The sequence below is a fragment of the Ovis canadensis genome, chromosome 13 (genome assembly GCF_042477335.2).
Source record: "Ovis canadensis isolate MfBH-ARS-UI-01 breed Bighorn chromosome 13, ARS-UI_OviCan_v2, whole genome shotgun sequence".
Lineage (NCBI taxonomy): Eukaryota > Metazoa > Chordata > Mammalia > Artiodactyla > Bovidae > Ovis > Ovis canadensis.
In genome coordinates, this window is record NC_091257.1 from 90,454,108 (window position 1) to 90,469,817 (window position 15,710).

The window sequence follows — 15,710 nt, forward strand, 5'->3', positions numbered from 1 at the left end:
GGCACTTCTGTGAAGGACACAGCTCCCAGGCTGTCACGTTAAACTGGCGGAGTGTCTGGGGCAGAGATGGGGTCCTTAGAATGAGAAGAGCTGAGGGAGGGAAGTGGGAGGCAGAGATGCTGCGAACACTGGCCCCGCGGCTCCTACCTGGGCCTGAGAGGCGGCTCTGACCTGTCCTGAGTGTCGACAACTGGCAAGTTGTTGAACCTGAGTCTCAGTTTCCTGGTCTGGAAAATGGGGCTATTGAGAGCACTCATCTCATGATACCATATGTGAAAGGATTCAGCTAAACCCAGGCATTCAGCAAAAAGCAGCTGCAGGTACTGTGCGGACGGAGCAGTCTCTCACGTTACCAAAGGAACAGGGGCTGGCAATGGCCTCCATAACAGAATACACGAAAAGCTGCAACAGGAGCTGCAGACGCGCCGAGGCCACCCCCATGTCACCGGTCCTGCTCTGGCTGAGCAGTCAGGGCGAACCCCTTGTTGGGTGGTGGGCCTCTCCTGTCCTGTGGGCACCAAGGTCCCGCCTGTCCGGTCGCTCACCCCCTTTCCTGCACTGGCAACCTCTGTCTCTTCCATCTGAAGACATTCTCAAGGACACAGAAAAACCACCAGAGAAGGTTACAACCCTGACGGGACGGAGGAGGCGGGGAGCTAGGCAGAGGAGACGAGAGTGGGAAGGAGACCTTTCGCTGGCTCTCCGTCAAACCTTTTTGATTTTAATACACGAACGTTTCACCTCTTTTTAAGTAAGTGTATCTTTTCAACTCCATATCCTGGAGCTGGTACCTTCTCTATCTACTTCCTTTTAAACCCTTTTAAACTCCTGATAATGCGGTGAGTGGAAGGTCCTTGCCTCCGAAAGTCGACGCACTGCCACCCAGCTGCCAAAGGCCAGGGCCAGTCTCCCAGATCCACAGACAGCTCCCCTGTCCACAGCTTCCCTTCTCTCTGCTCACTGCAGACGCTGCCGCCCTCCATCCTGACGCTGCCCCTGCCCTCAGCTCCTAGGCCACTTCAAGCTCCTGTTTCCTTCCCACACTCTGGATGCCTCCTCAGCTACCCGGAAGGGCTGCCCTGGCAGAAATCAGGGGCCAGCGTGGACTGTCTCGCTCCTTCCAGCTTCTTCGCCAAGCTCACCTCCACTTTTCCCGCCTACCCTTTCATCTCCACGGCCACTGCCTTCACGGGCTGTTAACACTGCTCATCGGCTTCTTGAAGATGTCTTCTGCCATCTTCCATACTGTCACTAAAGTCATCTTTCTGAAATATAAATCTAAATAAAATATTGCTTCCCACTTGAAGTCTTTCAGTGTCCCTTCTGGACACATCCCCTTCTGGATAAAGTCCAACCTGCAAGAAGGCCAGAGGAACCTTCTGCTGATGGCTACAGGCCCTCAGCCCCCCAGCACTCCCACATCACCCAACAAAGCACATCTCCGGGCTCGGAGTACCTTTCCTTCTCCTCTTTCTTCAGCTGACTCCTGCTAACCCTTCAACATCGGAACCACGTGTCCCTCCTCTGGAAGGGCCTTCTGGGACTCCTCGGGCTGAGTCAAGTGGGCCCTTTTCTGAGTTCCCACAGCTCCCTGAGCAACTTTCTCTCCAGACCCCGGAAGGAGGCCTTATACTGTAGTTGTTAACTCCCCACTAGGCTGTGAGAGCAAAGACGGGCATTTTTCACCTCCAAGTCTTACTTTCTAGAACAGAGTCCGGCCCATGGTAGGGACTCACATACACTTGACAGATAAAAGAATTCCTAAGGAAAGCAGAGTACCTACCGGGGAGACGGCCAGCTGTAAGATTGTCCCGTTCTTAATGTCGCTGCGAGTCTGGGTGCCAAAGAGAAACAAAGAGCAGCTAAGATAAAATATTAAAATTGGGCAAGTAAGCGGAATCAACACGAACTTTCTGTCATTTTTAAAGGAGTTGTAACTGACACTCTTCAGTCAGTCCCTCTCCTCCTGCTTGCTTCTTGGCCACAAATTTCTAAGACGCTTTTCGAGTGCCTCTCAGTAAGCAGAAGCCACATTTTCCAGCCACTAGAGAGTAAGGGCTGACCCGCCCTGACCTGCCCAGGGAGCGGCTCTCACCCCAGTAAGAGGAAGCTCCCTGAGGGCCACCGGCACCACTGCCTCGGGCGGTTCACTTGAGAGCGAGTCTCCGTACTAACCTGTTCCGTGATGTAGAGCTGGGGGCCATCTGCGTAACGGAGGGTGTAATACTCCGGGTTTGGCAATGACCACCTAGGTAAGAGAAAACAGTACAGCCTCTTTGGCCATATATACCTGGGGGCCTGTCTAGAAGCTGCAAATAAAGAACTTTCAGTAGAGCTGCTGAAGGGATTGGGTGGTCGGTGTGATGTACGGGAGGGAAAAATCAAAGCTTTGGGTTGAGATATTCAACAGTAACCCCCTCTGCCTTCTGCAGAGACTGGCACTGCAAAGGTGGGATGTGTAATTCGGCATGGGTCTCAGACCCCACCAGGACCTCAGGTGGGGCCCTCCTACTACTGACAGCAGGTCTTGGGGACATCCCCACCAGCGCGCGGGAGCCTGGGACTGGGGACCCGCCTAACTGCAGGTCCTCGGGCAGGATTTCTTTCAAGGCCTGGCAGTGCCCCTCTGTCTTTAGCCTGTCACTGTCTGCAACGGGGGGCAATTTCAACTCACCCATCACAAACTTCCTTGATGATGGACGCCAGGGGCCGTTTCTGAAAGAGAGGGGGGTGGTGGGGATGGGGGCAGAGATCCTTCACCAGCTGCCACATCCTGCTAATGCCAGGGTCCTGGTGAGAGGGTCTGCCAGGCAGCCTGAGCCTGGCGCCTGAGCACGGACTTCATCTCTGAGAGCTGATCTCAAAGAGGAAGCCTCTCGCAGGCTGTGGTGACCAGCCTTCCAGAGCGGGGACAGGCCTTGGCTGACTCCTACTCCTGACACCAGTGGTCCCCACCCCGCAAGACGACCCCTGCCCCGCACTCCCTGACCCCTCATTTCCAGAGCTTACCTGGTCAATTTCAAGGAGCTGCGCATTAGCACCTGGCCACTCGATGGCCACTTTAACGATGTCTGATGGTGGTGGCATCGTTCCCAACGGGGCCTGCCTCTCCAAGACAGACACACAGACACAGCTGCCTGGGGAGAAAGAATCGGAAAGAATGAGTTTGCCTTCGTTTTTCACTTTCGTTACATATTTTGAAAAATCGGAAGGTAGTGTCCAAAGAAACACATAGGACTACTTGCTTTGAGCTTTTTGAGATCACACCACAACCTTTCCTTGGGCCTTTTGTCTCTTTAGATTAAATCGGCTAGTAGAAAAGGGACAAACCTATCTATCCACTGCAGATAAGCCAGCAGCAAGATCTACAATGTGACACTTCAGCTGGAGGGCCAGGAGGGCCCTGCGGTAAATGAGCAGATTGACTGCAAAGCCATGTCCTAGGACCTTGAGAGGGAGAAACATATGCCCGAAGACCAATAAGAACAGATACAGGCTGTTCCTGGCTGGGTGGTTAAAGGAGCTCCGCCAGCTCTGCGGTCAGCCCTGATCCCAGAGTCAGCAGAGCCCGGCCACAGCTCCCTTGCTTCCTCCCTACTTATTGCTGCCACTCCTTCCCCCTCAAGCCTCCCCTGTGTGGGATGACACAGGGTTCAGAAAATGGGGAAGAGAAGCGGGACAGGAAATGCTATTTTCATCCCAATTCCCCAGGGCAAAGGGCCGCCAAGAGAAGTGGAGGGAGGTGAGGACACCCTCACAAAGGCCTCACTATCGGAGGACAGGCTTCAGAAGTACCTCTGACCCCACTCCCCTACAACATAAAGGAAAATAAATCATTTTGAACAAGTCTGGAAGATGGGCCCATGTGACCAGTCTCCTAGGCAACTGAGGGCTTAGTGGCGTTCCAGGCAGCAGCTAAAGCGTTCTCTCTCCAAGGTCTGATGAGGGAAGTCGCCCCACTGATGGATGATTTCAATGTGTGTTTACACTCCGTGCCCGCAGTTTCAGGAGAGGCCTCGCTCTTCATCAAAAAGACCTTTTTCCTGTATCCTCCATGTTTAACCACGCACCTGCAATTTCTGCTTCTGAACAGAGACTGCCTGCCTCTCCTGGAACATGCAACACAGCTGTTGCTAAGCTGGTATTCATGGATGCCATCACTTTTTCAGCCCAAGCACAGATGTCAGTTCTCACAGTACTTGTAACTACAAACCTCTTCGGTGATGGGGTACAAGTCCCTTGGACTTCCCAGGTGACGCTAGTGGTAAAGAACCCATCTACCAATGCATGAGACTTAAAGAGACCTGAGTTCGATCCCTGGTTTGGGAAGATGCCCTGGAGGAGGGCATGGCAACCCAATCCAGCATTCCTGCCTGGAGAATCCTATGGGCAAAGGAGCCTAGCAGGCTACAGTCCATGGAGTCACAAAGAGTCAGACACGACTGAAGTGACTTGGCATGTACAAGTCCCTTACCCTACCACCTCACAGGTCTCAGACAGAGGGAAGCTTTCCTGACCATTTCCTGACCAGGGTGGGCTGCTTCAGAAGTTGACTGTCAAAAATACCAGCACTTGGACTTCCCTGGTGGCCCAGGGGTTAAGAATTTGCCTGCCGATGCACGGAACACATGTTTGATCCCTGGCCTGGGCAGATCCCACGTGCCACAGGCAACCAAGCCCGAGAGCTGCAAGTACTGAAGCCCATGCACTCGAGAACCCCAGAACCCGTGCTCCACCACAAGAGAAGCCCAGGCTCCACGACAGGAGCAGCCTCCGCTCGCCACGACTAGAGAAAGCTGACGAACAAAGACCCAGCACGGACGGACACGGACACGGACACACACACACACACACACACACACACACACACAAGGTATATTTATATCATCAGCACTGTCAGGACACCGCAACGCAGAAGAGATGGTTTTTGACGTGCTATCTCTTACTTCGTTGAGTTCTGCCAGCAGCCTTATGAATTAGGCAGAACAGGATTATTTGAAGACATCTCCATTTGAAGGTGACAAAACTGAAGCTCAGTGGATTAAGCTCCCCGAGTTCATAAAAGCAGTGAAGGGGACAGATGTGGAGCTGACTTTGGCCAGTGCGCCCCCTGCGCCCCCACCCCCACTGAGCTGGCCTGGATTTCCACTCGCTGCAACTGAATCAAGCCTAAAGGTGAAGTGGGCTGGCCTCATGGCTCTGAGAGCTTTCACAGCTTCTTCAGCTCCAGGCAGAACTTCTCACGTGTGATTTCTATGTGCCTAGACACACAACAAATCTCTGAAAAGAAATGGGCCCAGGTCCTGGTGGAGATGCTCTGCTCAGGTGACAGAGCAAAGCAGGCATGGTACCATGAATCTCTGGATCCCCAGGATACCTTTATCCTTTTCTAAGAGTATCCTTGTCCTATCATTTTAATTTAGATACAAATTACATATAATAAAATGCGGAGCTTATGTATATATGTGTGTATACATATGTAAATACATACACACACACACAAAACAGAAACACACACACACACCTTTCTGTAACCACCCACCTAAAACAAGACACTAAACATTTCACACCCCCCAAATTTCCCTCCTCCCTCATTCTGGTCAGCCCCTCACCCACCAGCCCTCCAAGAGGCAACTTCTTTCTGACTTCTAATCTATCACCATGGATTTATCCTGTAGCCTTTTGTATTAATATAATACTTCATATATGTGGAAATGCACAACATGGCCTCTAAGACCATTTGTTATTTAATTTCGTTTCTTCTTCTTCGTTCTTTAACTTTTTGGCCAGAGTGAGGCATATGGGATCTTAGTTCCTGGACCAGGGATCGAACTCACGTCACCTTCAGCAGAAGCATGGAGTCTTAACCGCTGGACCTCCAGGGAAGCCCCTGGTTTCTTCTTCTTTTTAAAATCAGTAGGCCATGTAGATGCAAGAAGAAGAGTGCTGGGCTGGGATGCTGGTCCCTGCTGAAGAAAGCACCTGGGTTCAGAGCCAGAGGACTTGGGGCCTAGTCACAGCTCCGCCACTGAGTGTCTGGGTGATGAGCACGTGTCCCTTTCAGCCAAGTCTCAGTTTTCTTCTCCCCTGTGAGGAGAGACTGTGGAACTAAAGCACGTGTAATGTGCCTTTTAAGTCTAAGGTTCTAAACTAGAGTTAAAATTCCAAATGAAGACTGCCCATTTCAAAGTTCTATGCATAAGAATCTTCACCTTTACTTCAGCGGTACTGCTAAGAAACAAATCATATATTTTGGAACTCCTAAACAAAGTTAACATTCATTACTGTATTTTACACTTCACTTTGACCCCATATGGTATGTCCGAGGCTGATTATCTCTTTATTAAAGTCAGCTGTGAGTGATTCTTGTCTGTTCCAAAAATTCACATCCATGTGAAAGCAGGGGGATTTGCAATCACTGGGAGTGTTCCAGAGACACTGAAAACCCCTGGTCTCTGCGATTCTGCCCTTTCCCCAAATGCCCAGGCAGCCCACGTGTGTTGGCACTCTCTCCACCCACACCACGGCCTATGGGACCAAGGTGAACACCCACTCTCCACAGACTAATCCAATCTGCTCTCTTGAGCTTAAAAGACACAGGCTATGGGAGGTGGATGTTGACGGGCTCTGAAGCAGAAGGCCAGTCAGCTGCAGAGTGGGGACCACAGCAGGCCAAAGATATGGGAGGCGCAAAAACCACGAACCTTACAGGGGAAGGAGATGAGCAGACGGCAGTCTAACACACACAGGGCACGGAGCAGGCCCCGAAGGAACACTGGCCGGAACACTGAAGAGCAAAGCCCGCTTAGACAAGTCTAGTTTGTTTACAACAGTTCAGTTACGCAGTGGCTTCGTGGCAGTCATCCTGTGTGTAACAGTAATGTGCAGACAGCCTCTTTACACTTCATCACACACGTTGTGGTGTTACTACTGCTGATGCTCACCTGAACCCTGAACACCATCCCCATTAGACAGATGAGGCAACCAAAATTCACAAGGGATGAGAATGGGTCTCCCACATGCCTCCTTCCCATCTCTTCACACACAAAAAAACAAAGAAACCACATCAGACTGGATCTCAAGATTGGCTCTTAGGGGGACCTTCCCTGGTGGTCCAGTGGTTAGGAGTTCACCTTCCAATGTAGGGGATGTGGGTTCGATCCTCGGTTGAGAAACTAAGATCCTACACGCCTTGGGGCAACTAAGTTCTTGAGCCACAGTGGAGATCCAGAGCAGCCAAAAAAATAAAAAGACTGGGCCTTGGGACTTCACAGTTGGTTCTCTTCTGTGGCAGCCCTGTGTGATGTTATTCCATTTTATGGACAAGAAATAGAGGCAGAGATAAATTAAGTTCCATGCTCAGCGTCACGCAGCGGGTAAGCAGCACCACCAGAATCTGACCCCAGCCAATCTGGCTGTTTGAAAGCCACATGAAAGCAGGGGGCACTGTACCCACAGCAGGTCCCCCGGGGAGGATGTGGGCGTGCTGGACCTGAAGCTGAAGCACGCCAAGGCTGCACCAACAAGAGCTCACCACGGTGGCAGAAAACGGAGTCCCCTGTCTAAAGGAGGTGACCTCCACTCTCCTGCACGGGGCTCAGTCCTTCATGGTCCAGCCGGACCTTCCTGGACTAGTTATTTTCACAAGGCAGGGCACGTTCCTCCTCCTTCTCTGTGTCTTTGCACATTTCCTTCCTTCCTTGGGCTGTCAGGAGAGCTCGTATGCAAGCTTCAGAGCCCTGCTCAAATGTCATTTCCTCTGCACCAGTCTTGGTGAAGTGAAATAGGACAGGACCCCGTGTTCTCATGGCCTTCTGTCCACAGCTCTGTGAAGGCTCCCAGGCTACCCCATTACAGCTTTAGATTCAGACAGCTCTCTTCCCCACTCCCTCCTCCTGGGGGCAGGTCCAACCCTGCAGCTTCTTCCCTTAGCACAGCATTGTGAGCATCTGTATCTGCTCAAATCCAACAGCTCTGACTCCTCCAAATGCTACAAGCCAGGGCCAGCGGCACATGGAAGGGGGCAGGCACCGGGCGCTCCAGCTGTGTGTTCCATGACCTAGCACCTTCCAACTCCACAGCATTTCCAGTGTTTTCACATCTAACATCAGATGCGTCTCACTGGAGAATCAGATTTAGCACATCTGACTCCAGTTAAAAGATGGAGGGAAAACATCCTTCTGCCTTTCTCCCCTGGAAACATTAGGAGACAGACTACAAGAGTAATATTCTCCAGGTAACAGCCCCATGGACAGAGGAGCCTGGAGGGGTACAGTCCGAGGGGTCACAGAGTCAGACATGACTTAGTGACTCAACAACAATAACACACAGCCTGAGGATAAAGGATCTCCTTGTGGGGAACCCTTTCAGGGCTCCTTTGCTTACTCTTTTCATTTTCACTTTAGGAAGGAAGCGAAAATTAGGTCGAAGCAATTCAATAACATTGCAAAATTCTCAGGGTTATAAATAGCCTCTTGCTCTACCTGCTCGGCAGTCCATAGAGTTCAACAGTAAACGGCCAGGATGAGGGAGCTTTGGGTCCACAGCCAGGACTAGAGGGCAAGGAAGTCACAAACCCCTTTCAATTAAATGACTCTCCACCCCACCCCACCCCGCCCCCTTTCGAGTACTATAGACACAAAGATGACTCGGGAAATTGCTGCTGCTGCTGCTGCTAATGCCACCAACAAGAGAGAGATGCACAGCGATGTGGGGAAGATAATTCTACTCTAAGGCTTCAGAATGAAAGCCCAGGTTTTCAAAGGCGAAGCCAGGGAAAACAAGAGGAAAACAGGACCTTCCGTGTCTCCAGTGAGCCTTCTTTAAGTGGCTGCTGGAAGGTGTGCTTATAAAATCAGCACAGTTACAAAAGGCCCCACTGAGCTCCATCAATCAACCACGCCTGCGTGGGGGGTGGGGTGGGAGGACCACTCCTGGGAGCCGGACGCTGAGAGCGCAGCAGAAAGGAAGTGAAAGCCGATCCCTGGCCATTAGTGAGGAATTCAGACTGAAGAAGCCAGAAGGTTCCAGCTCTCCACCCTCCCCCCTCATTCCTAAGGATCAGGGCTGACTGTGCTTTTTGTTTCATTCTTTTGCTTTTGATTCGGTGGGGGAGGCTCGGGGGAGGTTGGTTTCTGTTTCCTGCGATAGAACCCACCGCACCAGAAAGGGGACCAGAGGTCACACCCTCTTTCTAATCGAGGGTGACAATCTCCACAGAGGCTTCTCCCTCGGACAGCTTCTCAAGTGAGAAGTGACTCAACTTCCCTCGGGTCAGACCCCTGCGTGAAGGCGAGAATCGGGGGTACGGGGAGGGAAGCTGGGTTTGCAGACTCAGATTCTGCCAATCACTGCCAGAAACACCTAGAAGGACCATCACATCAATGGCAGCTGAGGTTTCTCCTGTTTTTTTGTCGGACGCAAAACTCACCCAAACGCCTAGTTAAAAGCCACTGACTTAGAGCCACAGGCGCGGTGAGGAAGGGTATGGGAAGATGGGAACTGTCTGGGTTTCTTCTCACATAACACCCGCTCTAAGAACCACCCAGGTCTCTGGCTTAGAAAACTTCTGCAGCGCCCTGTGCTTACAGAATCGCACTTAGACTCCTCAGCAGGGCACCCGGCTCCTTCCAGTCCCATCACGGACCCTCCTCGAGGATGCTCCAAATGTCCTAGCGGACCACCCTGGTCCCTCGACCGCCAGAAGCTTCCAAGTCATACTTCGGTCTCAGCCGTTACTGCCTCCATCTGGTCTGGCTGTGCCGCCAGCCTTGTTGAGCTTCAAGGCCCAACAGTTCCTCTTCTGTGTGGCCTTCCTGGTGCTCTGACCTCAGGCAAAGTGAACTGTGCGCATCTTTTACACTCGGTCACGATCCACCTGATTCACAACTGCGTGTGCAGCCTTTTCTCTTGCTCTTCAGACTGTGACCTGCCTTCCAGCACTACCGACGTTGCTGGGGAGCCCCGGATAACGCAGAATCACTTACTCCAGCCCTGACCCGCTGAACCAGAAGCTGCCTTCAAACAAGATTCCCAGCTGGCTGGCATGCACACGACAGTCTGAGAAGCCAGACTCGAGACTGGTGGTTCTCCGCTCTGGTTGTGCCTTGTCCAGGCCCACCCCGGGTGACTGCAACACCTACCGCCCCACCCCTAGCAGGTGAGTGTGATGGGCAGCCAGGGCTGGGAGCCACAGCTCCAGGCTGCCAGCTGAGGGCAGGGACTCATCAAGTCCATATCTACTCCTCTGCCCACCTTTCGCCAAGGCTGGCGGCACAGGGCCTGGCACACAGCTGTGCCCATGGAATTCCATGCCAAAAATACCCTTGAAGATGCCCCTGGACCTGACTGCCTTTAAAAGAGAAACAAAAACTCTAATGACAGAGGACTAGCTGTTGCCTAGAACTCTGCAAATCTCTACAGTCATCGAGGTGGTTGTAGAAGGAGTCAGTGCTTCCAGATCACTTGCCTCAGTTTCCGGAAATGAAACAGACACTGAAATGGAAAAGGGTGAATCGGAAGTCCTGCCGGCCTTCATGGGGCTGTGGTGCTGCAGCGGGGAGGCAGAGCCTGTGTAGGGAGCAGGTATGCTGGGCTGAGAAGCCCTGGGGGATGACTGAAATCCTGGGCTGGGGGCCCAGCTCCTTCAATCCTGACCCCAACAACAGAGCATTGCGCTCGCTGGAAAGCTGGGCCAAGCCTCTTGTTTTATGAATACAGGAAGTGAGGTCCAGAGAAGCTGGCAAGGCCCCACCACCAGTCAAAGACAAGAGGCCTCGCCCCTCACTTCTGGGTCAGTCCCCCCCGAGCACAGGAAGCCTGGCCGACAGCTCTGCCACAAGCCCGAGCCTCGCTGGGCCTTAGGTCCTGATCGACACGAGGAGGCTGGACTAGATTTAAGTGAGGTCCCTTCTAAGCTTGACCTTCTAGCACGGCAGAGTAACTTACTGAGGTTAGGAGCTCGCATTCTGGGGTGGGACAGACCTAGACTTGCCCAGCTCTAAGAATTTCTTTATCTGTAAAATGGGGATTTCAATCAACCGACCCTACCCTATAAAGTTGTTGTGAACGATAATACACGTAAATCATTTAAGCATAGTACCTGACCCACAGTAAGCGGAATTCCAACGGTGTGAACTTGATGAAGTTGCAAACACATGGTAACTGTGTCCCTGGCATGACAAAGCCCTGTCTACTGGGCTTTAACATACTGATGACAGAAGGAGAGAACATATGTTAAGGCAATCAGAGAGGGAAAATATAATAATAATGATACCAAATATAACAATCAGATAATAAATATTATAACTATTGTATAATATAGTATAATAATTATATAATACTTAATATTCCTTTCCTAGCAGAACCTTGGAGAGCTTCAGAGTTCCAGAGCAGTGGCCAATACAATGCTTAGCACAAAGCAGGTGCTCAACAAACTTTTCTGCTGGCTCAGTTAAAACTAGTGTGCCTAATGGGTTCACAAATTCTGGCAGCATCTACATGGGAACTGTAGGAAACTGCAAAGGACCGCCTGCCACAGCCTAGAGGATTTCAAACCCAGCATTTGAAACACATCATGCAGCTGCTACAGCCTCTGCACACCCCTGCTTCCGGTCCTCCACGACACTGCACACTATCAGCCGCTCATCTAGTCACTCCGTGATCTGGCCTTGTCCTTCCACATGCCCAGTCAGCATCCTGAAAGTGAGGGCTGTGACCACGCTCCCCAGTTTCCCCAGATCCTGGTCTCACAGTGATGGGGACCTCACTCAGCCAGCTGCTATTGAACCAAACAGCCGGCCTGTTAACTGGCACCTTGTAAGAGATGCTGCGGGCTGGGTACATGTTTCGGCCCGAGGGCCAGGCTGAGTTGGTGCAGGCGCTGAGCTGCGGTGACTGGACCCAGAAGCACTGGTTTTGCAGGTTTTTCCCTCAACTGCATCAAACGAGCTTGTTCCTGAGCCACCTACCTAGGTGGTACTGATGCACCCAGCCACACGACTCTGCATGGACAGGTAGAATAAGTACAGACCCACAGGTGCCATTTTTGGGGGAAGAAGTTTAGCCCCCACTTCCTGCACCCCCAAAATCCCCTGGCACCTCCTAGAAGCAGCATAGGGTACAGAAGGACCAAACTCCAGATGAAGAGATTGGGGTCCTGGGCCCCATCTTGCTTCCTGCGCTCACAAACTTTAGGATGATTGCTGGCAGGCAACATGACTTCTAGGAGCTTCATTATGTTTATTAGTGAAATGCACGTAACAATAATTACCTCAGATGGTTTAAGGCGATTAAACGCCGCAGGTATATAAAGCTTCTAGCACTGCACACACCTACGAGTGGCTATTGAGCAGCTGATATGTGGTTATCACAAGCTGAGATGGGCCCTAGGTATAAAACACACATCAGATTTCAAAGGTTTATTGTTGTTGTTTAGTCTCTAAGTTATGTCCAATTCTTTTGCAACTCCATGGACTGTAGCCCACCAGGCTCCTCTGTCCATGGGATTTGCCAGGAAGAATACTGGAGCAGTTGCCATTTCCTTCTCCAGGGGATCCTCCTGACCCAAGGACTGAACCCATGTCTCCTGCATTAGCTGGTGGATTCTTTACCAGTGAGCCACTGGGAAGCCCTTCCCAGGCTTCAGTTCAGTTCAGTCCCTCAGTCGTGTCTGCCTCTTTGCGACCCCATGAACTGCAGCACGCCAGGCCTCCCTGTCCAACACCAACTCCCAGAGTTCACTCAGACTCATGTCCATTGAGTCGGTGATGCCATCCAGCCATCTCATCCTGTTGTCCCCTTCTCCTCCTGCCCCCAATCCCTCCCAGCATCAGATAACACACAAAAATGTTAATACCTCACTAGTAATGTTTTTCTATTGATTATATGTCAAAAGAATATTACTTGAAAATCTACTAGGTTCAGTAAAATGACAAGAAGTAATTTCACTTTTTCCCCTTTGTCTTTTTTTTTGGCTGCTCCGGGACTTAGATGCAGCAGGCAGGATCTAATTCCCTAACCAGGGATCCAACCCAGGCGCCCCCTACACTGGGAGTGCAGAACCTCAGCCACTGAATCACCACAGAAGTCATTTGCTTTTTTAGTGTGGCTATTAAAACTTTTTAAACCACAAATATTGCATTATATTTCCACTGGACAGCAAGGCTTGAGCACAGAGCCTGGCACAGTTTGTGGAGGACATCAGAGACACCACTCACACCCTGTACCTCTGGCCAAAGCCAAGTCCTCCATTCATATGTTTAATACATATTCACAGTGCCTGGCCCTGCGCAAGATGCAGGAAATACAAGGGTTAGGGTTAGGGTTAGCAAGGATGGACCCTTTCTTTTCCCTTGTGGACCTTACTACCTGGGGGGGGGGGGCGGTGGGGATAGACAGTCATCAATACGTTCATAAATATACGTCAAACTGCTGCTGTTCAAGTGGCATGAAGGAGAAGTACAGAGGGTGATGAAAGTGGGGAATTCACTTGCTGGGGGAGTTGGGGGCCAGGGATGCCTCTAGAGGAACTGATACTTGAGTGGAGATTTGAAAGATAAAGGGGACTTGACTAGAAGAAGGCAGGAAGGGAAGGTACTTCCTGGGGAGTAGGAAAGAAGGCTAAGGTTGCAGACCCTGATCTGGCCCAGGGCTCGGTATGTAGAAGGAACAAGAAAAGGCCAGTGTGACCAGAGTATTGAGCAAGAAGGGTTAGCAGCCAGAGACTAGGGAGGAGAGGTGGGTGGCATCCCATCTCCAGAGCTTGGGTGAGGATCTGAAGGTAGTCCTGCAAAGAGGTGGAAGCCGGCCAGTTACAAAGTAAGCCAGCGAACGGATCTGGACAGAATTTTGAAAAGATCCCTCGGGCCACAGTGCGAGGCCCACTTCTCCAGTGGGCCCCAGCGCCTGTGTGGGCAGATGGGTTAGAACACTGCATCAGTCCAGGCGAAAGAGGTCTGCACTGAGGGGGAAGCGGCAGAGATGCAAGTAATAAACGGTCTGGGGGAATACAGGGCCGGCCCGGTAGCCGGGGCGGAGTGATGAGCAGGTCTGTTTGTGCAGGAGAGGGCGGCGGTGTAACGGGAGACTCCCCAGGCTTCCGACGGGTGCCACCCAGCCCCACACACTCCCGGGCTCCGATCGATTCCTCAGCCAGCCGCTCCCCCTCCGGCCACCCTCTCCCTGCCACCAGCAGCTCGTTTCGCCCCCGGGTTCCATCCTCCCACCCTTCTTCCAGACCCCGCGTCCCCTACTCGGCCTAGCCGCCGCTCCTCAAGGCCTGGTCCGCCCTCTTCCCCACCAGCCAGCCCTTCTGGCTTGGGGACCCAGTGCCCTCCGGTCCCACCCGGGGCCTGCTGACCCCTTCGGGGCTCCTCGAGCCAGCACGGGGCGGCCCAGGCCCGCCCTCTCCAGCCCCCAGGCCCCTGGGCAGAAGCAGGCCTCAGCCCTCCGCCCGTTCCCCGGCCCCGCCCCTCTGCCCTCCGCCCCTCGGGCCAGGTCCCACTTCGCTGCCCGGCGCGCCCTGGCCCCAGGAGCGCCCCACACTCACCAGGGCGCCGACCAAGGCCCAGCTCCAGCGCCGAGGTCCCCCAGCCGCCGGTCCGCTAGCCTCCCGCCTCCCCGGCCCTCCCGGGACTCCGCCCCGCGCACGCCGACCCGGGCTCCTATTGCTCCGTTTCGCCGTCACACTGAGTTCTCTTTCTTTAATTGGGCGAATTGACTGTCACTCAAAACAAGGAGGGCCCAACTGCCGGGGCGGGGAAGAGAGAGCCGCCGGTCCCCGCCCTGCTGCCGGAGGCCTCTTAAAGGCGCAGGCTGCTTCTCCAGTCTCGGGCTATGGATTTTGGAGACATGGGATTCCCTCCCCGCGCCCCGCCTCAAATGCAAGAAGCAGCCTTTCCTCCCCACATTCCCTTGCTCCCCGAAACTTTTCTTTTGGCACAGCCTGGGTCCCAGGTGATCAATCAGAGGTTTTGAGGGCTCAGATGTCCTCTAATGGCACTCGGCCGGGTGCCCAGCAGGCATGGAACGCACTCAGCAGTGGGATAACTGTGGTTTGGAGAACTGAGTGGGAGGTGACAGTCGTGTCAGAGGCTGTGAGCAGCCGCGGCTGCTCACCACCGAGCTGGAGCTAATTATACCCGCACCCAGGGCTGACCGTGGGCGCGGAGCAGAGGCAGAGGGGGTACAGCTCAGCCGTACTGCTGGTAGGGACCCGTGGGAGGTGGTAATTTGTCACTGCACCTGCAGATCGGAGCCGGGCCCTGCGCCAGGGCCTCACTCGTGCTGCCTCCCTTTTACATGCACAGCAACTCCGATCGATGTAGGTATGAAATGGGTCCCCTGACCGTGCAGCTAGTGATGGGCAGAGCAGGACTCCGGCCTGTGCTTGACTGATTCTAAAGTCAATGCTTTAACCATTATGTCTCACAGATCCTTACAACCCCCTGAGGGATGGGTATTTTGTTGTCCCTTTTACAGATGCTCAACGAAGAGAGGAAATAATGAAACTGATACTCAGCAGAGAGGAAATAAGGACTCCCATTTATATGGCACTTTACACTCTGCAAAGCATCTGAAAAGTAGTTTTACATATATTGTTTCATTTGATCCTCAAAACATCTTGGAATTGAAGATGACCTTTATTAGTCCCCTTTTACTAGTGAATACAAACAATGATGCTCATGGAGGTTGTGGCTTAGTAACAGCTA

At 52.6% G+C, this 15,710-nt stretch overlaps 1 protein-coding gene across 2 annotated transcripts in view; it reads right to left on the bottom strand.

The window, feature by feature from the left end:
• ELMO2 (engulfment and cell motility 2) overlaps positions 1-14,657 on the bottom strand; it is a 38,445-nt gene extending 23,788 nt beyond the window's left edge. The window contains exons 1-6 of one of the 2 annotated variants that reach the window (XM_069547031.1): positions 14,549-14,614; positions 5,843-5,969; positions 3,010-3,137; positions 2,675-2,715; positions 2,176-2,248; positions 1,784-1,834 (exon numbers count right to left, since the gene is read on the bottom strand). In XM_069547031.1, coding sequence (XP_069403132.1) covers positions 1,784-1,834; positions 2,176-2,248; positions 2,675-2,715; positions 3,010-3,087 — 243 coding nt within the window. In that variant the 5' untranslated portion in view covers positions 3,088-3,137; positions 5,843-5,969; positions 14,549-14,614. Of the gene's footprint in view, positions 1-1,783; positions 1,835-2,175; positions 2,249-2,674; positions 2,716-3,009; positions 3,138-5,842; positions 5,970-14,548 lie in introns of both variants that reach the window. The other variant, XM_069547029.1, reaches the window with a different exon arrangement.
• Between the last annotated feature and the right edge of the window lie 1,053 nt (positions 14,658-15,710).